We start from the raw sequence: 25,508 nt of genomic DNA on the forward strand, positions 1-25,508 counted from the left end.
TGCTGCAATGAACACTGGGGTACCCGTGTCTCTTTCAATTGCAAATTTTATGAAATCTCAATACAGGTTTAAAAAAAAAAAAAGGTAGAGACATCACTTTGCTGACAAAGGTCTGTATAGTCAAAGCTTGGTCTTTCCAGTAGTTATGTAGGGATGTGAGAGTTGGACCATAAAGAAGGCTGAGTATCAGAGAATTTCAGAAGACTCTTGAGAGTCCTTTGGACTGCAAGAAGATCACACTAGTCAATCCTAAAGGATTGATATTCAGGTTGATACCCTGAATATTCATTGGAAGGACTGATGTTGAAGCTCCAATACTTTGGCCACCTGATGCAAAGAGCTGACTCATTGGAAAAGACCCTGATGCTGGGAAAGATTGAGGGCAAGAAGAGAAGAGGGCGACAGAAGATGAGATGGTTGGACGGCATCACTAACTCAATGGACAAGAGTTTGAGGAAACTCCGGGAGATAGTAAAGGGTAGGGAAGTGAGGCATGCTGTAGTTCAGGAAGTCACAAAGAGTCAGACACGCCTGAGCAACTGAACAACAGTAATAAGATACAGGTAAAGTATTCCTAATGGAAATGTGGTGTCTAAACTGAGGTCTGCTCTAAGTACACACCAGGCCTTGTAGACTTAGTACACAAAGAAGAATGTAAAATATTTTACCACCAATTTTGAATAGTGATTACATGTTGAAATGAGACATTTTGGTCAAACAAAAATATTATTAAAATTAATTCCACTTATTTCTTTTTATCTTTGTAATGTAGCTACCAGGAAATTTAAAATTACATATGTGCTTCACATTATATTTCTATTGAAAACCATTAGTCTGGGATATAATTCAAATACACTCAACAGTGAAGGACCAATTATTTGTTTTCGTACCTAATTCAAGATTCCACATTGCATTTAGTTACACTGAGCAGCTTCAGGTGCATGCCACAAATTCTGATAAATTCTCTTTTCATTTTTATTGTTACAATTATTTTCTAATTTTCTGCGTTATGGCTTCTTAGATACACCCATCATTTAAAAGAGGACATTTAATTTCCAAATACATGGGGTTTTTAAATATGTTTGATATTAATTTATCATTTTGGTATTAATTTCTTATTTAAATGCTTTCTTCTCTGCAATCACCCTCTGTATTTTTTCAGTCTTTTAACTTTATTGAGGCTTTCAATGACTAAGTCAAAGATCTTTTGGTAAAGGACACATTGCCCTTGAAAATATGTGGGTTATTTTCAAATATCTTTTGATACTGATTTCTAACATATTTCCACAGTGATAAGAGGACAGTATGATTTCAAAACCTTTAGACCATGAAATGTTTGCACCTTGTTTTATGTCCCTGGTATATAGTCTATGGGAACTTGAATAGAATTTGTATCTTGCTGTTATGTGAAAACTGTATAAATCTTAATTATGTTGAATTGGTTCATAGTGCTTTTCAGGTCTACTATCCCCTTCCACTTTTCTGTCTATTCATTATATTAATTTTTAAGAGCTTGATATTGAAACTCCAACTAAAATTTTTAACTTATCTACTGAAAAAATAATTGTAATATATAGTTGAACTATATGTAACTTTGTTCTGTATGTTCCAAATCTCCATCAAATGTACTACTGTACTTTGATAATTTACAAAATAAAAAAAGATTTTTTTAAACGTAGGACCAAAGAAATGTGACCCTTCTCAAGAGAAAAAAATATCAAAACAGGCCAACCCCGAGATGAGAATTACTAGACAAGGTTTAAGCAGCTATTTTACATATGCTCAATGAGTTAAAAGAAATATGTTCATGATTGAAAGAAAATCAATAAACCTAAGCAGATAAATAGCAATTATAAAAAAGAACCAAATGGAAATTCTAGAACTGAAAAATACAATGTCTAAAGTTAAAAATTCACTGCTGTTCCTGCTGCTGTTGCTAAGTCACTTCAGTCGTGTCTGACTCTGTGTGATCCCATAGATGGCAGCCCACCAGGCTCCGCCATCCCTGGGATTCTCCAGGCAAGAACACTGGAGTGGGTTGCCATTTCCTTCTCCAATGCGTGAAAGTGAAGTCACTGAGTCGTGTCCAACTCTCAGCAACCCCATGGACTGCAGCCCACCAGGCTCCTCCATCCATGGGATTTTCCAGGCAAGAGTACTGGAGTGGGGTGCTGTTGCCTTCTCTGAAAAATTCACTGAATAGACTTAATAACAGAATGGAGATGTTAAGAAAAAGTCAGTGAATTTGAAGACAGATCAATGGATATTATGCAGTCTGCAAAACAGACAGGAAACATACCTTTAAAAACGAACAGAGCTTCATTGCCACACGTGCAGTCGTTTTTAGGTACTCTTGTGAACTTACTTGTGACGTGTGGGCAGGGTCGGGGGGTGCATCTAGTTCCCTGACCAGGGAGCGATCCCAGCCCCCTGCATTGGGAGCATAAAGTCTTAGCCACTGGACCACCAAGGAAGGCCCCCAAATATTGTGTATATGGAAGCCTTAAAAAAAAATAAAAGAGAATGACTGTAATAGTGCTACGCACAAAATACGACCCAAGCACACGGTGATGGCCCCAAACCCGCCAGGACTTCACTGAACTGTGACAAACAAGACTCTGTGTGGGAAAGCGTGGGGAAAGCCAGGCTAGGTCACATGCCCCCGTCATCTCCTGCATCGCCCTGCCACATGCCGGGTGGCTCCGAGCCTCCTTCGCCCGATACCTGAGCCAGAACGTCCTGAAACTGCTCTCTCGTGAGAGGCAGCAGGAAGGCTGTGATGACCCTCCGCAGCTCGCTCTTGGTCACTGTCATGCTGCGAGCGGTGTCGAGCAGCTGAAAGGCTCTCTTCAACTCATCTCCTCGCTCAGTAATTTTTTGAAATAAAATCCGTTTAACATCTAAGGACGACAGTATTGGATTTGCAACAGTTGTGGCTGTGAGAGACAGAGAGAGAGAGAGCTATTTACTAGACATGCTTAAGGCTATGATGATGAAAGCTATTTCACTGTGTACTAGGACCCAGCAGACTTCTAAAACAGTATTTCTTCTACTATATCCAGGTTTACAAGCAGGTGACCTGCAATGGCAAATCTGCAGTCATTGTTTTCACCTCTGCAATTGACATTTCAATCAATACAGACAACAGCAATAACATTAGAATGAAAGAAAAAGGCAAAGATTCTTCCCTAGAAAGGACCTATGTCACGGGATATTGAAGTTAAAACCTAGTTAAGAATTAAGGTCATCGCAAATAAAGCTTTTTCTTTCAAATTTATTTTTGATCGAAGCATTAGTTGATTTAAAGGATTAGGTTAATTACGGCTGCACAGCCAAGCGACTCAGTTATATCCTTACACGCACACACTCTTTTTTTCATGTTCCCCTCCATTACGGTTTGTCACGGGATACTGAATACAGCTCCCTGCGCCACACAGTAGGACCTTGATGTTTACCTGTTCTATGCATGCTAATTTGCGTCTGCAAACCCCAGCCTCCCTCTGCATCCCTCACCTGAGCTGCTCGGCAACCATCAGCTTGTTCTCTATGCCCATAATCCTGTTTCTGTTTCATAGAGGGGTTCACCTGTGTTATGCTTTAGATCCCACGTATAAGTGATACATATTTGTCTTTCTCTGCCTGACTCACTTCACTTAGTATGATAATCTCCAGCTGCATCCATGTTGCTGCAGATGGAATTACTTCATCCCTTTTTACGGCTGAGCAGTACTCCATATACATATATACAGGACTCCCCTGGTGGCTCAGACGGTAAAGCATCTTGCTTACGGTGCGGGAGACCCGGTTTCGATCCCTGGGTCTGGAAGATCCTCTGGAGAAGGAAACAGCAACCCACTCCAGTACTCTTGCCTGGAGAATCCCCTGGATCGGAGGAGCGTGGTAGGCTATATTCTGCAGGGCTGCAAGGATTCAGACACCACTGAGCGACTTCACTCACTCACTCACTATGTAAAATGTAGCTCGCTTACGTTGCTTCCGTGTCTCGGCTATTGTGAATAGCGCCACTATGAACACTGGGGTACACGTATAATTCTGGAATTATAGTTTTGTCCGGATACGTGCCCAGGAGTAGGACTGCTGAATCATATGGTAACTCCCATTTTTAGTTTTCTGAGGAACCTCCATACCGTTTTCCACAGTGGCTGCACCGATTTACATTCCCACCGACAGTGGAGGAAGGTTCCCTTTTCTCCACACCCTCTCCAGTATCACATAAACCTTTAAACCATTGTATTCACTTTCCATCTTGGTGGCCACAGCCCACTTAGCACCTCTGTCTCACGCAGTAAATTCTGGACATGTGAAGTGTCTTGAATGCCGCTGTGTTTTTCGTCGAATCATTCACAAGCGGTGGCGAGGAGAGGGTGACTCTAGGCATTTCCCTGGAAACAAGACTTCCTCATCAAGCAGTGGAACCTTTCTGGCACGGGGACACGATGGCTTTAGCCTTGGGGTGACCTGGGCCAGATGATGTCAGCAGATTCAGAGTGTCAGCATGGACCTTCCCAGAGGCAGCAAGGGGCCTGCTCACAGCTGCAGGGTGACTGAGCTGCCTTCTGTTTGATGTGGTAACAGAGGACCTACCAGTGCCCCCACCTGCCGTGAAGAGCTCCCAGGTGCCCTCGGCTCAGGAGCAATGCGGCAGGATCCAGGGACCCCTCCGGCCTTCTAGGGGCTGCACAGGCCGTCACCCCAGTGCCCGCCTTCCCTGAAGCTTGCTCACTGTGCACACATGAGGCCTGTGCCCAGTGCTGGGGGTTCTTCTCGCTCACAATACCCACAGTGACCTCCAGGGAGGGGATGACTTAACAGGGATAACACTGGAGACCCAGAACACAGACGGCTGGTTTGGGGTGACAGGCTGAGGGTCTCGGGAAAATCTTAGAGGACACAGTGACACTTCCACGGCAAGGCTGTGTTCCCCAAGACTGAGATAGGGGGCTGGAAGTGGGGCTGCTGTAGAGGACGGCCGGGGGAGGGGGCCACATAGAGCAGACCCTGGCCAGGAGAGGAGAGTGGGAAAGTCAGGAGACAAGGCAGGCGGCCCTGTCCTCTGGCCTCGTGCTCTGGCTGTGAGATGCTACGGCAGGACTGTCACTGAGAAGGCGACACGGCCCAATCTTCATTCTCGAATATTGATTTATTTGCCTAAGCCAGGTGTTAGGGGCAGCATGAGGGATCTCCCATCTTCGTTGTGGGATGTGGGATCTTTACTCACAGCGTGAGAACTCTCATTTGCAGCATTTAGGATCTAGGTCTCTGACCAGGGATCGAACCTGGGCCCCTGCAATGGGAGTGCAGAGTCTTAGCCACTGGACCACCAGGGAAGCCCTCGTTCATTCTTAAACTTCACTCTGGTATCACACAGGAGAGAAACAGAAAGGGGAGGAGAGGGGTCGTGTAAGACGAGCTGGGTGATTACAGCCAGCTCAGATGAGTCTTAAGGGAGGTCTACACTAATATGATGGTCAGCGAGTGCAAAGTAGAGGTGACTAAAAGAGCTGTTACAATAGAGGAGGTCCACAGAACACTCTGATGTGATGCGCTGGGTGAGGTAGGAGGTAAGGATGAAGTTCGTGTGGGTGGCTGGGTGAGCCATGAGAAAAGGAATATGGAGATGGGGTTGGTTGGCGGTTTTGTCTGAGATGGCCACACAAGATGCCCACCACACATGCTTCTCTTATGATATCGTGTTAACTCTCCTCCCATCAGAAAGTGGGGTGTACATCCCTCCCCCTTAAAATGTGCATGAGTCTGTGACTAGGGCAGAATTGACACGATGTGATTGCTAAGACACGGCCACAAAGAGAGCATTATAGCCTCTGCCTGGCCCTCCTAAGACGCTCACACCAGTTGCTGTGCCGTGAGGAGGTCAGGGAGCCACACAGGCTCCCTGGAGGCCATGCAGAGGTATCTGGCCAACAGCCCCAGCTGAGCTTCCAGCCAAGAGCCCGCACCACCTGTTGGCCATTCAAGAGGGCCAGCCTCCAGAAGATTCCAGCCCCAGATGTCAAGTTGCCCCTGCCTTGGCACCTCCCCCACTGAAGTGCAAAGAGCAGAGACAAGCCATCCCAGGGACCTAACTGTAGATCTGTGAGCAAAACACGTGATGGTTGAGGTTTCAAGCCTCTATGTTTGGGGGAGTTTGTTTGTAGCAATGGACACTTGGAACAGAAAAGTCTGCAGGAAAGCTAAAGAGCTCAGTTTGGGATATCCAAGTGGGGATGTCCATTCGAAAACTGAATACACAAATCTAGAGGTCATAGAGGGTGGTACTGGAGATCCAGGTGTGGGGACTGGCTGTGTGGGAGCCTTAGGAAAGCAGGCAGGCAGGAAGAGAAGAGACCCTTTTGAAACACCGGCTTGAAAGGATGTGGAATTCATTCATTCAAAAGGTATTTCTGAGCACCTGTCATATGCCAGCGCTGCTCTAGGCACTGGCAGGACTGCCGTAAGACCGGAAGCTCTGCTCTTGGAAAGCTTAGATAGACTCCGGAGAAGAGAAGCAGGACGAGAAACAAAAGATAAATGATGATGTAACGGTAGGTGGTGCCACGTGCTTACAGGCAGCAGGACAGACCACAGAGGTGAGGGCGGCCGGGGAGCTGTCTCAGGTCGGGGAGTTGGGGGAAGCCTCTCTTGAGTAGTCTGATGAGCTGAAACCAGGACAGAATGAGCCAGGCAAGCAGCTGCAGTAAGAGTGTCCTCAACAGGGAGAAGAGCCTCGGGTAAAGAGCCCCTGAGCAAGAGTGAGTCTAACGGGTCCAGGGAGGCGAGAGACCTCTGTGGACAGAGGCGTGTGTCCAGCGAGACAGGGAGGCAGTGACGGCTGGGATCGGAGTACGTGATACCTCAGATCCCTGCACGGGGACTGGGGTTTTCACCATGGGCAATGGGAAGACTCAGGAGAGTTCAAGCAGTGAGTGATCTTATTAACGTATATGGCTTTTAAAAAATTACTCTGGCTGCTATGAGGAGAGTAGATTACAGAGGGGCAAGAAATGAGAAGTTCACTGAGGAACCAATTCCAAGATCCAAGAAGAAGTGATGGTGACTTGAACAAGGTCCAGGTTGTGGTGGGGGTAGGGTTTTGTGGGGGCCGGGGTGGGGGGGAGACAGATTAGAGACATAACCTAGAAACACAGCTGACGAAGTCTCACTGATAGATTGGCCTGGTGAGCTGGAGGGGGCTGGGGGATGAAGAGAAAATGAAATCAAGGATAACTCCTTGCACTTGAGGAACTAGATACAGGATGATGCTCTTTACCGGGATGGAGAATGCCAGCTGTCAAGAGATGTCTGATCAGTTTGTGTTTGAGATGCCCGCTAGGTGATGCTCAAGCGGAAAGGTCAGGGGGCAACCGCAGATGCAACCTGGAGCTTAGGACAGAGCTCACAATAGAGCTGCTATTTGCTGCGCTGGTGTTTCAGGACATGGAGCCAAGTGCTTACATACGAGAGGCCAGGCAGGCAGAAGACTGGGCTCAGAGCCTGGGGGAGAAGAAGGGACTTAAATCCCCAAGGATGCTGGTTGTGCAGGGGCGGCTGCCTGCTTTCCTCTGCCGTTCTGATGCTTTGAACCTCAGAAGCAGCTGATTGATGTGGCGGAGCTGCAGGGCCCCGTGTCAGCTAGTGACAAATATTTCTCCCTCTGCCCACGCACCCTGGAACTCCTCCTCCTGCACCCGGCATCACGGAGGGACCCCTTTATGTCTGTCTCTGTCTTGAAATCTTTTTTCAGACTTTTCACGTGTATTTTCAGTGCTTCCCAAGAACCCCCTTCTTAGCAATCAACGATTCTAATTTTAAAGTATCAGAAAATATTGATTTGAAACTATCTGATTTTACCTGAAGGAAAGCTTCTTATTTCATTAGGCTAATAGGACTTCTTTGGTTTAAAATGAAAGCAACAACCAAACTGGCATAACCTGCTGGTGGGAGTACGAACCGATAGGATCTTTCTGGAGGAGAACTGACAAATTTTCTACTTCCATTTAGGATATAGAGAGTCACAGAGACTGTCATTCTGACCCCAGCGAAGAGAACCAGGAGGATAAGCTAAAAAAAAGAGAGAGAGAGAGAGAAGGGTTTGAAACCCATCAAAGAACTGAGGATGCAAAGGAAACAGAAAGGACCAGCCACTCCTTGGAGAGAAAGCACCCAGGACTCCTTTCCTTCTTGCAAAGTCTTGGGATGAGAAGCAGATTCATCCTAGACAGGGGCTTAGAGAAAACCACCGATGGGAAGCATGTAGCAGCCGTGTGGGCCAATCCCATGGACTTGTATCGCCTTGAGAGCCTCAGGCACACAGCGAGTCTGCACCCATCCACATGGGCCTTCCCACATGGCAGTGGCAGCACCTGAAGCTGAGAGCAAGGCAGGGGGCTATGAGCTATGCCCTGAGACATGGGGGGTCTTCCCTAAGGGTCAGGCAGCTGCTCACAATGGCTGAGTACAGACCAGAGGCAAGCCCCTCTGAAGCCTATGGGACCCTCACCAAGTGCCCCTTGGCGGCCCACTGCAGACTGGAGGCAGGCGGTCAAGGTGGAAGGGAACCTCCTGAGGTGCACAAAGCTGGAGGCTGAGCTGGAGAAACTGCCTCCAATTGTGGCAGGAGGGCTGGAAGCAGAGTCCCCCCCAGGACACCAGGCTGGCAGCTGGGCCAGGAAGCAGAGATGGCTGGAGTATCCACGCTGCTCAGATCTCAGGGTGTGCTGAAGCGAAGTGTTTGAAACAAGCGGTCACCTGAATCTAACCACCACTGACACCAAATCCAGACACAGCTAAACCAAGAAATAAACTGAGCCAGGCATCTCATCAGAAGCCTGAGCAGAAGCAGCATTCGTTTTTCTGGTGGTAAATATTATTTACTTCTGTCTCTACTCTTTTGGGAGGCTTCCCTGGTGGCTCAAACGGTAAAGCATCTGCCTCTAATGTGGAAGACCTGGGTTCGATCCCTGGGTCAGGAAGATCCCCTGGAGAAGGAAATGGCAACCTACTCTAGCACTCTTGCCTGGAAAATCCCATGGACGGAGGAGCCTGGGAGGCTATAGTCCGTGGGGTTGCAAAGAGTCGGACACGACTGAGCAGCTTCACTTCCCTACTCTTCCTGGGGGCTTCCCTGATGGCTCAGTGGTAAAGAACCCGCCTGCTAACGCAGGAGTCGTGGATTCGATCCCTGGGTCGGGAAGATCCCCTGGAGAAGGAAGTGGCAACCCACTCCAGCGTTCTTGCCTGGGAAATCCCATGGTCAGAGGAGCCTGGCAGGCTACGGTCCATGAGGTTGCAAAGAATCGGACATGACTAAGCGCGTACACACTACTCTGTTTTACACAAATGTCTGCTGCTAAATCTTTTTAAATTGCAAGACAAGTGAAATAAGAAAAGATGACCCAATGAAGAGCAAAACCAGTCATCAAAAGACCCACAGAGAGAACAGATGCGGAAGTAATCGAGTATTTAAACTAAGAATGACAAATATGTTAAAGAGATTAAGGGGAAATTGACAACATGCTGAACATGTGGGGGATTCCAGCAGAGAAGCAGAAACTTTTTTTAAAGCGCATGAAAAAGCTAGAAATGAAAAATACAATATCAAAGTGAAGAGTTCATTTAATTTGCTTAACAGCAGACAGTCCACACAGCAGAAGAAAGGACTCATGGGTATAAAGTCAGGTCGACAGAAACTATTCAAATTGAAACATAAAGCAAAAAACATCTTAAAAGGAAACAGGGTGTCAGTATCTGTGGCTCACAGATTTACCCATGAATTGTGTGTATTTAATATGAGTTATGTAATTACATATCTACACGTGTATGTGCATGAATGATGCGCCATCGCTGGCAGCCAAACACTCAATGGTGACCCACTCTGGAGAGGAAAGGGGTGCTAAGGGACATTTTTTTTGAAGTGTATTTATTTAAAATATATAACTTTTATTTAGAAAAGGAAAAATAATTCAGTACATTTTAAAAACCATCCATAAAAATAAAAGGCAAATGACAGATGAAAAAAGACACTGATGGCGCATAAAGTGAAGTGAAGTCGCTCAGTTGTGTCTGACTCTTTGCGACCCCATGAACTGTAGCCTATCAGGCTCCTCTGTCCATGGGATTTTCCAGGCAAGAGTGCTGGAGTGGATTGCCATTTCCTTCTCCAGGGGATCTTCCTGACCCAGGAATCAAACCTGGGTCTCCCGCATTGCAGGCAGAAGCTTTACCATCTGAGCCACCAGGGAAGCATTCATATTTTTAACAAAGAGCGCTCACACAACTAACTGAAAAGACCCACCCACAGTGGGTGAACAGGTAAAGGGCATGAAGCGGCAGCTCGTCAAAGGAAGACATGAATCTGATGGACCTGACCATCAAAGGTCACCTCGCCATTGGGGAGATGCAGGTTAACAGCGCAACAGAATGTGGTCTATGCATAGCAAGTGGACAAGAGGTCAAAGACAACATTCTGTGTTAGGGTGCTCAGAAACAAGCACATTTAATTGTTATCTGTGGGGATGTGGAGCTACAAGCTTCCTAAAGGCGATTTGGCGGCGCCTTAAGGAGTGTGAACGCCCCTTAATCCAGTAATCCCGCTTCACTCCATTCTTCTTTGTGCAGTCAGAAAGCTAGTTAACGAGGAGATATCTGCAGAACACTGTGGGCGTGGAGCAGATTTGTTAATGACGATAAATGTCTGTGGTGGAGACTGCCGGTCACCCCGACATCCATTCTCCCCTCCTTCCAGAGACCCGAGCAGACACACGCCCATCAGAAATCGTCTGGACTCCCTTCCGGCTCCCCGGCGGGTGCCCGTGGCCTCCCGCGGACAGCAGGTGAGCACGGTGGCCAGCGTGACTTCTGACCAGCTCTCCTCTCCTCGGGCCTGCCCTTTCATTGTGCTGCTCTGAGCCCTTCCGGTTCCTCGGGCTGTGCGTCCACGGCGTACGCGTGTCTGGTCCAGCCCTGGTCTCTCCTGGCTGGGACGCCTCCTCTCCCTTCCAAGACCATGGGCTCCTCCAGGGCAGACCCTCTACAGGACCTGCTCTTTATCCTCAGGTCCTAGGACAGTTCTTTTTACATATTAGGGCTCAGAAAATGTGTGCGAAGAAAGAGAGGGAGGGAGGAAGGAACAAATGAGAAGATGCACATTTTGGAGAAATTATAATGTCAAATTTTATTGCTTTAAAACTGACTGATCCAAATAAGTTAGGGTTTTAGGTCCACTCAAAAACCTGCATGCAAATGTTTATACCAACTTTATTTATAATTGCCAAGGCATGACAGCAACCAAGATGTCCTTGAGGAGTGAACAAACGGTTGTACATCCATACAAGAGAATGTTATTCAGAGAAAAAAAAGAAATGAACTGTCACATCATGAAAAGACATGAAGGAGCCTTAAGTGCGTAGTGCTAAGTGAAAGAAGCCAATCTGAAAACGCTACAGACCGCGTGATTCCAACTAAGTGACATTCTGAAAGAGGCAGAACCGCGGAGACAGCAGGAAGACCAGTGGCCGCCTGCAGTCAGGGGGAGGGAGGGATGAACAGGCAGAGCACAGAGGAGTTTCCGGGCAGTGAGACAGTTCTGTGAGATGCGGTAACAGTGGACACACATTGTCATACATCGATCAAAACCCAGAGACTGCACAAAACGAACAGTGTGAACTCTAGTAATGTATCAATAACGGTGTGTCAATTGTAATGACTGTCCCATACTACTGCAAGCTGGCAATGAGGGAACCTGGGGATGGGAGTGAAGAAGTGTACAGGAACTCTCTGCACGTTAACTCAGTTTCTCTGTAAACCTAAAATTACTCAGAGCATCCCTGGTGGTCCAGGGGTTAAGGCTCGGTCGGTGGTTTCACCGCCGTGGCCCAGGTTTAATCCCTGGGCAGGGAACTAAGATCTTGCGAGCTGCACGGCATAGCATAAAAAAAATTTTTTTTAAAGCTACTCAAAAAATATAGTATATTAACTAAGAAAAAACCTAAGTGAGGTAGTATACTAGATAATATAGTAGTTTAATTCCATGGATCCTGTAATATCTGGGTTCAAATCCCAACCCTGCCACCTAAAAACCATGTAACTTTTGGGCAAGTGGCTTCATAAACCTGGGTCTCAGATTCCCCATACAGAAGACAGGGACAGTAACAGAATCTATTTCACAGCTTTACTGGGCTGACAACATATCGTGTGAGGCCTCTGTGCAGAGTCCAGCATGTACTGCACACACACAGTGATGTCTGCCATCAGTAGCATCTGCTCGGGAATACTCACATGAAGAAGGTCGGAACATATTTTGGAAAGCACTCCTTGAATACACTCTGCAAGGTGAAGAGTGAGGTCTTGAATGTGTGAATTTCCGTGTGTAAGGACACATAATATGCCAATCTGGTACAACCGCCATTTTGCACGTTAAATCCCTGGAAAATGAACAGAAACAGGTCACATGACCCTCAAGCACATCCCCCAGTGAGGCCAGCCTCCCGTCTCCTCCTCTTCTGAAAGGGCAGCCGGGGATGGTAAAAATGCGGCTGGTCAGGACCTCACCAATGTTTCAGAGGCCCTCTCTTAAAGTGAATACAAAATTGTGGGTTTTAGACTCGCTTTTATAGCAGATCCAATAATCTTCAAAGATGGGAAAACAAAGAGGCATCTGGACAGGACACGTGTACCTCAACTACTAGTGACTCATTCTTGGCAGGCGGGGCAGTAGAGGTGGCAAGTTCAGGTCCTCTGAGCTCATCCAACACACAGTCAGGGGTGTAGCTGAGGAAAACAGCACCAGAAATGGTACAGTGAAGGCCTCTGAAAACCTTCTCCAAAAGAGTAACAGGAACACTGGCAAGAACTGTCAGAATCAGCTGTTTCAGAACTCCGGAAACTAACCCAAGTCTGCAGCAATCTGGGGAGTACTCACTCATGGGAGATGCCAGAATCTGGGACTGAACCCCCATTTTGTGGCATTTTGACTTAGCCTGTTCCCATCTCCCCTCATCCCCAAATCTGCAGTAGCCATGAAACCAACATCCTGCCACCACAGGGAAAACCCAGCAGCCCACCAGACCCGGGAAGGGGAAGAACAGGGTGGAAGCACCTTCAAAGCCCCATTCGCATAAACTCTTCATTCTATGACTTACCTGAGGGCTCCCTGAAAGACCCCCACACTCAAGGCTGTCTTTATTTGAACTGATTCAGAGCTTTCCCAGGGAGGACCAGCTATTGTCAAAAGGCATTTGATTGGAAAAAAAAAAAAAAATCAGGGTCAATTGTTGCTTAAAATTCTAGCTGCCCAAGGCGGGTGGATAACAGGTGGAGCAAATAACAGACTAACCAAATGGCTTAAATGGAAAAGCTGGGGAACAAGATGTCCAGAGGGGCTTTGAGAAGCTCCCACAGATTCCTGGGGATCTAGAAGGAGGTGCACATGTCTGGGGCTATGTGCTTGCTCAGGAAGAGCTGAGAATGCCCTCAGCGCTGGCAGACTTGGGAGGCTCTGCACAAGCAGGAGGTGAAGGCCGAGGCAGGGCTGTAAACTTCCTGCCTGAGTGTGGACAGAAGGCTCAATACACACCAAGAGCCCTCAGCAAAGACTATCGGGCTGCTGTGTCCAGGCATTTAAAGAAAGTTCTGTCCCAGCTGCTGACCAGTCAGGGACACTTCGGTGGCCATACATGACTAACGATACAGAACTTACCAAGTTAGTTTAGAAGAGCCTCTGAACAAACAAAATGGAAAGGAGGGAGAAGATGATTTGAGAATTGCCACATTCTTAAAATGCCCAGTTTTCACAAAAATTTTGACACTTGCAACAACAACAAAAACAGTATGGCCTACACATACTTGTCTTCAGAAACCATGCAAACAAGAAAAGAGTGGAATGAAATATTTCAAGTGTCAAAAAAAGGAAAAAAGAAATCCACCAATGCAGAATTCTGTATCCAGCAAAACATCCTTCAGATTTAAAGACAAAGACCTGATCATATAAACAAAACTTGAGGAAATGTCACCAGTAGACCTGCTTGTAAGAATTATTAAAATAAATTCTTCAGAAAGATTAAAAAACACTCATGCGCAGCAGAGCTCAGACCTATGTAAGGGAAGAGCATGAAGGAAAGAATAAAGGAAGGTAAAACAAACATATACGCAGAGCTGATGACAGAGCACCAACATACATGAAGGAAAAACTGGTCAACTCGAAGGAGAAGCAGACACTGCAGCAATAATAACCAGAGACTTTAATACTCACTTTCAGGACTAGCCAGAAGATTAACAAGGAAACGGAACACCTGAACGACAACACTTTAAACCAACAGAACCTAACAGACAACTACAGAACAGCTCACCCAACGACAACAGAATACACGTTCTTCCCAGGGAGACGGGGGGACGCTTTCCAGGACAGACACCATATGCTAGGCCGTAACACAAGCCTCAACAAATTTAAGAGAGCTGAAAACACCAAAGTATGTTCTCCAATCACATGGGAATGAAATTGGAAGTAACAAAAACTTCAGTTCAGTTCAGTGCATTCGCTCAGTCGTGTCCGACTCTTTGCCACCCCATGAATCGCAGCACGCCAGGCCTCCCTGTCCATCACCAACTCCTGGAGTTCACTCAGATTCACGTCCATCGAGTCAGTGATGCCATCCAACCATCTCATCCTCGGTCGTCCCCTTCTCCTCCTGCCCCCAATCCTTCCCAGCATCAGAGTCTTTTCCAATGAGTCAACTCTTCACATGAAGTGGCCAAAGTACTGGAGTTTCAGCTTTAGCATCATTCCTTCCAAAGTAATCCCAGGGCTGATCTCCTTCAGAATGGACTGGTTGGATCTCCTTGCAGTCCAAGGGACTCTCAAGAGTCTTCTCCAACACCACAGCTCAAAAGCATCAATTCTTCAGCACTCAGCCTTCTTCACAGTCCAACTCTCACATCCATACATGACCACAGGAAAAACCATAGCCTCGAGTAGACGGACCTTAGTCGTCAAAGTAATGTCTCTGCTTTTGAATATGCTATCTAGGTTGCTCATAACTTTCCTTTCAAGCAGTAAGCGTCTTTTAATTTCATGGCTGCGGTCACCACCTGCAGTGATTTTGGAGCCCCCAAAAATAAAGTCTGACACTGTTTCCACTGTTTCCCCGTCTATTTCCCATAAAGTGATGGGACTGGATGCCATGATCTTCATTTTCTGAATGTTGAGCTTTAAGCCAACTTTTTCACTCTCCTCTTTCACTTTCATTAAGAGGCTTTTTAGTTCCTCTTCACTTTCTGCCATAAGGGTGGTGTCATCTGCATATCTGAGGTGATTGATATTTCTCCCGGCAATCTTGATTTCAGCTTGTGTGTCTTCCAGTCCAGCGTTTCTCATGATGTACTCCGCATAGAAGTTAAATAAGCAGGGTGACAATATACAGCCTTGACGTACTCCTTTTCCTATTTGGAACCAGTCTGTTGTTCCATGTCCAGTTCTAACTGTTGCTTCCTGACCTGCATACAGATTTCTCAAGAGGCTGGTCAGGTGGTCTGATATTCCCATCTCTTTCAGAATTTTCCACAGTTTATTGTGATCCACACAGTCAAAGGCTTTGGCATAGTCAATAAACCAGAAATAGACGTTTTTCTGGAACTCTCTTGCTTTTTCCATGATCCAGCGGATGTTGTCAATTTGATCTCTGCTTCCTCTGCCTTTTCTAAAAGCAGCTTGAACATCAGGGAGTTCATGGTTCACATATTGCTGAAGCCTGGCCTGGAGAATTTTCAGCATTACTTTACTAGTGTGTGAGATGAGTGCAATTGTGCGGTAGTTTGAGCATTCTTTGGCGTTGCCTTTCTTTGGGACTGGAATGAAAACTGACCTTTTCCAGTCTTGTGGCCACTGCTGAGTTTTCCAAATTTGCTGGCATATTGAGTGCAGCACTTTCACAGCATCATCTTTCAGGATTTGAAATAGCTCTGCTGGAATTCCATCACCTCCACTAGCTTTGTTCGTAGTGATGCTTTCTAAGGCCCACTTGACTTCATATTCCAGGATGTCTGGCTCTAGATGAGTGATCACACCATTGTGATTATCCGGTCGTGAAGATCTTTTTTGTACAGTTCTTCAGTGTATTCTTGCCACCTCTTCTTAATATCTTCTGCTTCTGCTTTCACAAATATACGGAAATTACACAACACACTCTTAAATAACCAGTGAGTCAAAGAAAAAAAATCATGATAGAAATCAGCAAATACTTCTAGATAAGTGAAAATGAAGGCACAACACATCAGAATAAAATGGAGACTCTGGAAATGAACCCTTAGATGCAGCATTAATTGATTTTTGATAAGGGCTGCATGATCATTCAGTGTAGAAGGAATAGCTTTTTCAACAAATGGTGCTGGAACAACTGGATATCCACAGCCAAAAGAATGAAATGGGACCTCCATTTCACACCATGTACAAAAATTAATGACAAATCAACCAAAGACCTAAATTTAAGAGCTAAAAATACAAAATTCTTAGGAGAAAACATACATGTAAATTTTTGAGACTTGGAATTATGTGATGATATCTTAGACATGACATGAAAAATGCAAGCAACCAAAGAAGGAATGTTAACTGGACTTCACTGAAATCAAAAATTTTTGTGCTTCAAAAGATACTATCAAGAAACTGAAAAGACAACCCACAGAATGGAGTCAATTATTTGTCAATCATGTATCTGATAAGAATCTAGTATGTTGGCTATATCAAGAACTGTTTCAACTCAATAATAAAAATGCAAATAGCCCAGTTTAACAATGGGCAAAGGGTTTGAACAGACACTCCTCCCAGGAAGATACACAAGTACATGAAGAATGCTCAATATCATGAGTCATCAGGAAAATGCAAGTCAGCACTACAAGAAGGCATCAATTAACACCCAAGGGGGCTTCCCTGGTGGCTCAATCAGGAAAGAATCCACCTGCAGCGTGGGAGACCTGGGCTTGATCCTCGGGTGGGTAAAATTCCCTGGAGGAGGGCATGGCAACCCACTCTAGCATTCTTGCCTGAAGAAGCCCCGTGGACAGAGGAGCCTGGTGGGCTGCAGTCCACGGGGGTCACAACGAGCTGGACACGACTGAGCGACTAAGCACCCAGCACACACGGGCTGGTATAATCAAAGAAACAAACAACAGCAAGCATCGGTGAGGAACTGAAAGCCCAATGTCCACGTGGAAGCTGTACACAAATGTTTATAGCAGTATACACACAGGGTCCAGAGTGGAGACCGCCCAAAGGCCCATCACCAAGGAAACAGATCAGCGAAAAGTGGTCTATGCACTCAGCGGGCTATGCATAATCCTGGAGATGGAAATGGCACCCCACTCCAGTTCTCTTGCCTGGAGAATCCCATGGACGGAGAAGCCTGGCGGGCTACAGACCATGGGGTCTCAGGAGTCGAACACGACTGAGTGACTAAACCACCATGTACAAAATTCAGCCATAAGAGGGAAACACTGATTCATGCTACAACACAAATGAATCTTGAAAATGTTACGCTAAGGCCAACCATATACTATATAATTCAACTGATACAAAACATGCAGAATAAATACATCTGTAGAAATGGAGCCAGCTTCCCTTGTGGCTCAGACGGTGAAGCATCTGCCTGCAATGCAGGAGACCCAGGTTTGATCCCTGGGTTGGGAAGATCCAAAGCAGAGTAGGCAGTTGCCAGGGTCTAAATGAAGGGGGATATGGAACAGCTAATGAGTGCGGGGTTTCTTTGGAGGTGACAAAGGTTAGACAGTGGTGCCGGTCACACCCTCAGTGAATACACTGAAAGCCACAGAACTGTATGCTTTTAAAAGGATTCATTTTATGGTATGAATCATACCATACATACATCAGAATAGGACCGAAAAAGGAGCGGAAAGAGGAGAGGGAGGGGAGGAGGCGGAGGCAAAGAGAGCAGCTGCCGCCCTGGGCACCTTTGGCATCGGGGATGTCCTGTTTCTCTGGGGCGCTGTGGGGAAGCGCCCACCCTGGCTCATGCCCCACAGTTCGAGGAAAACTGGCTGTGCTCCCTACACCCGCCAGCAGAAGGCACTAGCCCTCAGTGGTCACCACGCTAGTACATGCATTTAGGAATCTGCAACTCAGAGACTGTGGCTTATTGGCATTTCAGAAGTCAGGGCAAATTTTTGACTCACTGATTTCTAGGTATAAGAGACAAACTCTCCCTTGCCTCAAGTGAGCCAAGAGGCCTAAGCTCAGGGCTACAAGGAAGTTTTACAGCCAGCACCTGTCTGAGGCTCCTAACTTGGCTATCCTTTGCAGCTAAAAAAAAAAAAAAGTTTTCTCAGGCTTCCCTGGTGGCTCAGCGGGAAAGAATCCGCCTGCCAATGCAGGAGAAGCAAGTTTGATCCCTGGTCCAGGAAGCTCCTACACGCCGCGGAGCAACAAAGCCTGTGTGCCACAACTACTGGGCCTGTGCTCTGGAGCCCGGGAGCCGCAACTACTGAGCCCGTGGGCTGCAACTACTGAAGTTCTCTCGCCCTGGAGCCGGGGCTCAGCAACAAGAGAAGCCACTGCGATGAGAAGCCTGTGCACCGCAGCTAGAGAGTAGCCCCTGCTGCCTGCAACTAGAGAAAATCTCGCGCAGCAGTGAAGATCCAGCACGGCTGAAAAAGAAAACAGGCTTCCCTACTGGGCCTCACGCTGAAACGTAAGTGCATAACTAATAATAGTCAAACCGAGGTGGATGTGCACGGCACCACTTGAGTACAGAGAATCAGGCTAGCCAGCACCTCTAAAGCACTGGGTCTGAAGAATCTCAAGTTTACAGGGTTGGAGAAGCGGATCGGAACTTCCTCACATACAGGAAACCCCCACTGGCCAGTGCTCGGCTTCCCTCGCTTCGGGCGGCCCTGACTGCCCGGCACGGCATCAGTCTGCATCTGCCTTATCTGCCACCGACCGTCGGCAGGTCCTTGCAGGCCGGGATCGCCCCAGGGCTAATGCTGGGTGAGGCTGAGAGCTTCCGCCACTCTCCCACATATCTCCTTCTTCAACCAGACACACTTAACTGCACTGAAACCTAGAATCATAGCATTGGTAAATTTCCAGAAAAACATGGCTCGATACAAGCTCAATCAAAAGGTGCTTATTAAGCTCCTTCTAGACTGAAGCCTTGGGGCGGGGCGGGGGGGGGGCGGTCAATGAACAAAGCTGACAAAATCATGGCCCTCAGGGACCTTAGCTTCTAGTAACGGAAGACATATAGCAAATATAATAAGTAAGTTAAACACACGAGTGGGCTTCCCAGGTGGCACTAGTGGTAAAGAACGCATGCCAACGCCAGAGACAAGAAGTGCAGGTTGGATCCCTGGGGCGGGGAGATCCCCGGAGAAGGGGATCCGCTCCAGTCTCCTTGCCTGGAGAATCCCGTGGACGGAGGAGCCTGGGGGGCTGTGGTCCACGGGACTGAAAAGAGTCAGGACACGACTGAAGCGACTTAGCACTAGCACTATACACATGCGTAACTGCTGCGGGGATAAATGGAGCAGAGGAGGAGGACAGGTGACACTGAGCAAAGGTGTGAATGAAGCCAGGGGGAGCAGAGCCACCAGGAGGGCAAAGAGGCAGCAGGCGGCAGACGGAGGGAAAGCACCTGGGCCCCGCGAGCGCCAGGCTGTGAAGATGCTGAGCAGCTGGAGGGTTAGGCACAAGATTACGCTCTGGCCTTTGTATTTAAAGGATCCCTCTGGTTGCATGTCAAGAATAGACCGACAGAGGCAAGAGAGGAAACAGGAAGAGCGGCTACGTCGCCTGCCATCGTCCACGCAAGAGAAGCTGTGGCGGGGAGCGGGGTCCTTCTGGGGAAAGTGTTGAGCAGTGACCAGATTCCAGGCACATTCTAAAGGAAGAGCCAGTGCCCTCCCTTACAGATCTAATCTGGCGTGCAAAAGAAAGGCTCGATCGAGGGGCTGTGAACTGAGATGGGAAAGACAGCAGGTAGACCGTGTCTGGAGGGGAAGATCAGGAACTCCTTCTGGACATACCACATCTGAGATGCTTGCTAGATAGCCTGGTGGAGATACTGAAGAGGCGGCTGGATGCATGAGGTCTGATAAGGACAGAAGTTTGGGGATCATCAGCATACAATGCATGTAAAGACACGCTATCGGACCAGCCCACCAGGAAAGGGGGTGTGAGAAAGAAGAGCTGCCGGGGCCAAGCCTTGGGGTACACTGACTTTCAGAGCTCAGGGACATGAGGAACCAGCAAAGAAGCCTGAGGAAGAGCAACCAGAGGGAGAAGAAAACCGGGGGACTGGAGTGTCCAGGGAACTGAGTGAAGAAAGCGTGTCAGGGAGGAGGGGGTGATGCTGTGCGTCAAAGGTTACAAGGGATAATCACATACGATGAGGACCAAGAACTGCCCTGGGACGAAGCCAGGCAGGAGCCACCGATGGCCCGAACAGTAGCCACGCTGGTGGAACTGGGTGGTTGGCAGGAAGCTTGCCTGAGTTCAGATGAACTCAGAAAAGAATAAGTGACAGCAGGCAGAGGCACCTGTTTCCAAGCACTTGGCTGTAAAGCAGCAGTGGGTGGGGGCGGGCAGCAGAGGAGAGATGGGCATCCACAGAGAGCCGTCTTTATCACAGGAGAACCAGCAGCGGGTCTGAATACTCGTGATGGTGACCAGCCTTGGGGAACAAGAGGGATGAAGCAGGAGAGAAGGGAGGGAATGGGTGGCTTTGGTGGGTTTGCCAGTGGAGACAGGATCTCCTCGGGTGCCGGAGCCTCTTCTAGGCACAGGGGTGGCTCATGACAACCAAGACGGCAGAGCGTGTGAGCAGACACAGAGCGGAAGGCGCGCGGCAGTCCCCTTCTGCCGGCTCTCTTTTCTCAGGGAAAGGGAAGTCAGGTCAGCAGCAGCACATGAGGACGGGGACAGGCATCTCAGGACTGAGGGGGAAGGGCCAGCCGGCTGGGCGGGAAGGTGAGCAGGAGGGCAGGGAAGCAGCGCGCACGACCGGCAGCGGGCTGAGAGAGCCCACCCGAGGCCCGTGGACAGGAACCTGGGGGCCAGGGCAGGCAGGCACAGCTCTTCTCCAGCCACGGTCATCTGCTGCGTGGGGAGGCTACCAAGCTGGGTTTCATCTGGGTCTGCGTTTTGCACAGCAGACTTCCCTGGTGGCTCAGATGGTAAAGCGTCTGCCCACAATGTGGGAGACCAGGGTTCGATCCCTGGGTTGGGAAGATCTCCTGGAGAAGGCAATGGCAACCCACTCCACTACTCTTGCCTGGAGAATCCCATGGACGGAGGAGCCTGGTAGGCTACAGTCCACGGGGGTCACAAAGAGTCGGACATGACTGAGCAACTTTACTTTCTCTCTTTCCTTTTTGGACAGCACGTGTGAAGCGGCAAGAGGAGGGCGTGTGTGAAGGAAGTGAGGACACGCCACAGCGTGCTCAGGAAGGAACACCGAGGGTGCGGGAACGATGAGGCACGTGAGAGCCAAACCCGGACCGCTGTGAACACGGAGCCTGCCTGCGAGTCCCACCTAAACATGCTTGGTGGGAGCACAGGCTGAAGAAGAGACACAGAAGCTCCAGCTTATGGAGAATTTTAAGGAGGAAAAAAAAAATTATTCTAATCCTATTAGCATTTAATAGGGATTCCTTTGAGCCGGGAAATGCGCTTAAGATTTACGAAAAAAAACTCATCACTTAACCCTTCCCAGCCCAACCACCTACGGCTCTTTCCATTTCATAGGTGAGGACTTGGGAGCGCAGAGCGGGAAGCGACTGGCCCAGGCACACAATGCGAAGCCTGGAGCTGGTGCCCAAGACGGGCCCCTCCCAGGTATCAAGTCAACAGCCAAGGCTTTCTGGCTGCTTTTTTGCAAAATAAACAACAAGCTCCTTGAAGGCAGTGGTGCTGCGCCTCTGCCTGCCCCCAACCGCCACCTACACGGTTAAGGTACTGGGCTCCTGCCTGCCCTGCGCTTCGAGCACGGGGGTGGGGGGGATTGGCCATGACCGCGCTTCTCGTTGTGGTTATTGCTGATGCAAACAGCCACATTCTTTATTTTGTCCATAAATTCCCTTCCTAATAACAATAAGGCATGCCAGGGCTCTGGCCTCCTGCCTTATTACACCACCTGAGGAGTGAGATAATCACCCAGAAATGGACTGCCTGTTGTGCATTTTATTACTTGAATGCAAAGTGATTCAATTCAAGAAACACTTAGTTGAAGACAGAATGGGAAAAAAAAAATAGTAATCATATGAAAAGTAATTCCTCCTAATGCTGCTGAGTGCACTGCAGGGAACAAGCCTCTTCCAGCGGGAGAGTGGTCTGGATGACCTGTTGGGCCTTCTCCGATCCTCTTTTCTACCAACTGCAGGACTGTGAAAGCTAGTGAAACTTCAATTACAACAGGAATATTTCAGAGAGCCAAATCCGGACAGCTCTGAACACGGAGCCTCCTGTCTGGGTGTCCCACCTAAACATCCTTGGTGGAAGCACTTGCCAACCAACTCTGCTCTCAACCACTCACTCTCCAGCCAGTGCTGCAGGCGTGAGTGGAGGGCCAGAAAGAAGACCCACCCGGCCCTCCCAGGAGCTCGAGACCTAACTCAGGATTTGAAGAAAACGGCACGTGTTTCAAAGAGCAAGAACGAGGTACTCGGCAGCACGCCCGGCTGCCCTGACAGCTCACGTAGAGTCACAGTGATGCCTTGTCTTCCTGACCTGCATCTCCCGGCTCAGGGGCTGGCTTCAAGACTTTGCCCAAGAGACGTCCTCGGGGTCCATCTCAACAGCACTGGAGCTATTATTGCATTTCCAGATTCCTCAAGCAGACAGAACATGGTTTTCCATTGTTACTAATACTATTATTTTCTCTGTGCATTTCTTTTCCATCCAAAAAAAAAAAATTTAGTTTTAAAAGGCTATTGAAGCAGACATACAGCTTTCAGTGGTTCTTTAAATGTGGTCCCTGAACCAGCTATACCAACATCACCTGGGGCCTTTTCAGAAATGCAAATTCCCAGGCTCCACCCAGACCGACCAACCTGAATCTCCCGGGTCGGGGGGCCCAGCCGTCTGTGTTTTAATAACAAGCTGGGACCACTACTTCACAAGAACCTGAAGCTGATTTACAAGGACAAGTCTATAGTTTTTAAGGAAGCTCATGAGGAAAGTTCCCAGTTTGACATCAAAATGGAGTTAAAAGACCAGCACATGCTGTATTTAGGGGATTCAACCACCGTCACCTCACAAGAACCCATTTTTCTGGCCACTGGTTAATCATCAGCCTTGTGAGTTAGATACCGCTATCCCCATTTCTAGCCTCCCTGGTGGCTCAGACGATAAAGCATCTGCCTGCAAAGCAGGAAACCCAGATTCAATCCCTGGGTCGGGAAGATCCTTGAGAGAAGGGAATGGCAACCCACTCCAGTACTCTTGCCTGGAAAATTCCATGAACAGAGGAGCTTGGCGGGCTCCAGTCCACAGGGTCACAAGAGTTGGACACAACTGAGCAACTAACGCTTCATTTCATGTTTCATCCATTTTCAGAGGCAGAGAAATGAAACACTAGCAGGAAAAGCCAGATTTACTCATGAGGCCAAGACCCAGAGTCCCCGGGCTTTTTGCCCAGCTGTGCCAGGGGTGTGCACTGGCCCAGGTGCCTGTGAGTGGTCTGCGGGCAAGCTCACACCAACACAGAGATAAGAACCATGAAGTCTGTACATATTAACAGAGCGATAAAAAACCTATCAATGGTCAAGAAAGGGTACCCTGCATTTGCAAAACAGTCTAACGGTTCTGCAACCTCCTCAACAGAACATGCAGAAAATTAAAAGCGAGCCATCTACACAGTGGAGAAGGCCATGGCAACCCACTCCTGTGTTCCTGCCTGGAAAATCCCACGGACAGAGGGGCCTGGCAGGCTACGGTCCACGGGACCGTAAAAGAGTCGGACACAACGTGGCGAATAAACACCATCTACATAAACAACTAGTCAAGCATTAGGATTCCTGGGTTCGTGGCACTAATGTGTGAAGCCCAGTCTGCCTCCCTCATCTGGGTCCCATACTCCCTTAAGATCTTAGAATTGGCTGGCAGCCCCTCACTGCTCTAAACATAGGAATTATAAGAATGCAAGTTGATTTACAAATATATTTCAAATAATAGGGTATCGTAGAAAACAATTTAGCCAGTCATCTGAATTCAATTTAGTGAAAAATTCCCGGTTTATAAACTGACCTCCTTCCCAGCCAGCAGCCCGGACAGTCTGAGCCTCTCAGCCTTCCTCCATCCAGGGTCCCCACCCTCCGCTACACCAAGGTCTCCTCAGACCCCAGCGGGGGCTTTCACCTTCCTCCCAAACCTCATTTTCACAAACACGTTCTCTTGCAGCATAAATTTCACATCTACCCATATACACCACAAGACCCACCCACACCAGCTCAGAAATTAACTCAAAATAAAATACAAGGGAACTCTCCTGGTGGTCCAGCAGTTGAGAATCCGCCTTGCAATGTAGGGGACGTGGTTCGATCCCTGGTCGGGGAACTAAGATCCCACAATGCCTCGGGGCAACTAAGCCTCAAGCCGCCACGGAAGACCCCCTCCCCATCGCGTGACGTGATGGTCCCGTGGGCCACAACTGAGACCCAACACATCCAAATAAATCACAAATAAATATTTCAAAAATATATATAACACAAGGCTCGCCAAGTCTGAGCAGGTGATTATTTACCACTATTATAAATAATATAGAACACGTGGAAATGGAAAAACATGTTCAGGACAAGGTTAAGAGGAAAGGTATACTATATACTCACGGTATAAAAATGTTATTTCCAAGGGTGGACAGGGTCTGTTTTATAGACAAAAATAGCTATGTTGGGATGGTGGTAACATCAGTCTTTAAACATTCTCTAATAAACATGCATCGAATTACTAGACATAAGTTTGAGCAAACACCAGGAGACAGTGAAGGGCAGGGAAGCCACAGCGAGGCGTGCCAGTCCACGGGGCCGCGAGGAGTGGGACATGGCTTAGTGAACTGAACGGCCGTAAACGTACGCTAGGTACATGACACGACGTGCCTGCCAGGGCCTACCCGGCCGCGCAGGACCCAGCTCCGGCCTTTGTCATCCTCCCCACCTGTTCCCCTCGGCTCCACGGGCCCCTCTGCCCAGCTCCCCCGTCCCGCTCCTCACCCGGCTAACTCCTCTCTCCTCCAGATCTGAACGTGCCCACTCCGTCCTTGGAGACGTCCCCACTCCGTCCTTGGAGACATCCCCCTGCTCGCATCATCCACATCCTCCTGGTAGAGTCTCTCATTACAGCCTGTCCTTCCCCTGAGCTGCACGCATCTCAGCAGGTAATTATGCCTTCATTTGGGAAATTATACACTTCATTATAGACTGCATGAAATAAAACAGTGGTTTGATGCTACGGTACCCCCCGCCCCAGTACACCCAGCACACCTCTGCAGCTC

General features: G+C 48.1%; 1 protein-coding gene and 1 non-coding gene across 2 annotated transcripts in view; both read right to left on the reverse strand.

Annotated features, from left to right (window-relative positions):
• The window catches only part of EFCAB6 (EF-hand calcium binding domain 6), a 268,456-nt gene that overhangs the window by 231,726 nt on the left and 11,222 nt on the right, over positions 1–25,508 (reverse strand). Inside the window, exons 3-4 of the mRNA XM_069581729.1 lie at positions 12,295–12,440; positions 2,725–2,936 (exon numbers count right to left, since the gene is read on the reverse strand). Of these exons, the coding sequence (XP_069437830.1) occupies positions 2,725–2,936; positions 12,295–12,424 (342 nt within the window). The 5' untranslated portion in view covers positions 12,425–12,440. The remainder of the gene's footprint in view (positions 1–2,724; positions 2,937–12,294; positions 12,441–25,508) is intronic.
• On the reverse strand, positions 5,277–5,348 carry TRNAG-CCC (transfer RNA glycine (anticodon CCC)). The gene has a single exon. It is a non-coding gene; the product is annotated as a tRNA-Gly (tRNA).

Source organism: Ovis canadensis, chromosome 3 (genome assembly GCF_042477335.2).
Source record: "Ovis canadensis isolate MfBH-ARS-UI-01 breed Bighorn chromosome 3, ARS-UI_OviCan_v2, whole genome shotgun sequence".
Taxonomy (NCBI): Eukaryota; Metazoa; Chordata; class Mammalia; order Artiodactyla; family Bovidae; genus Ovis; species Ovis canadensis.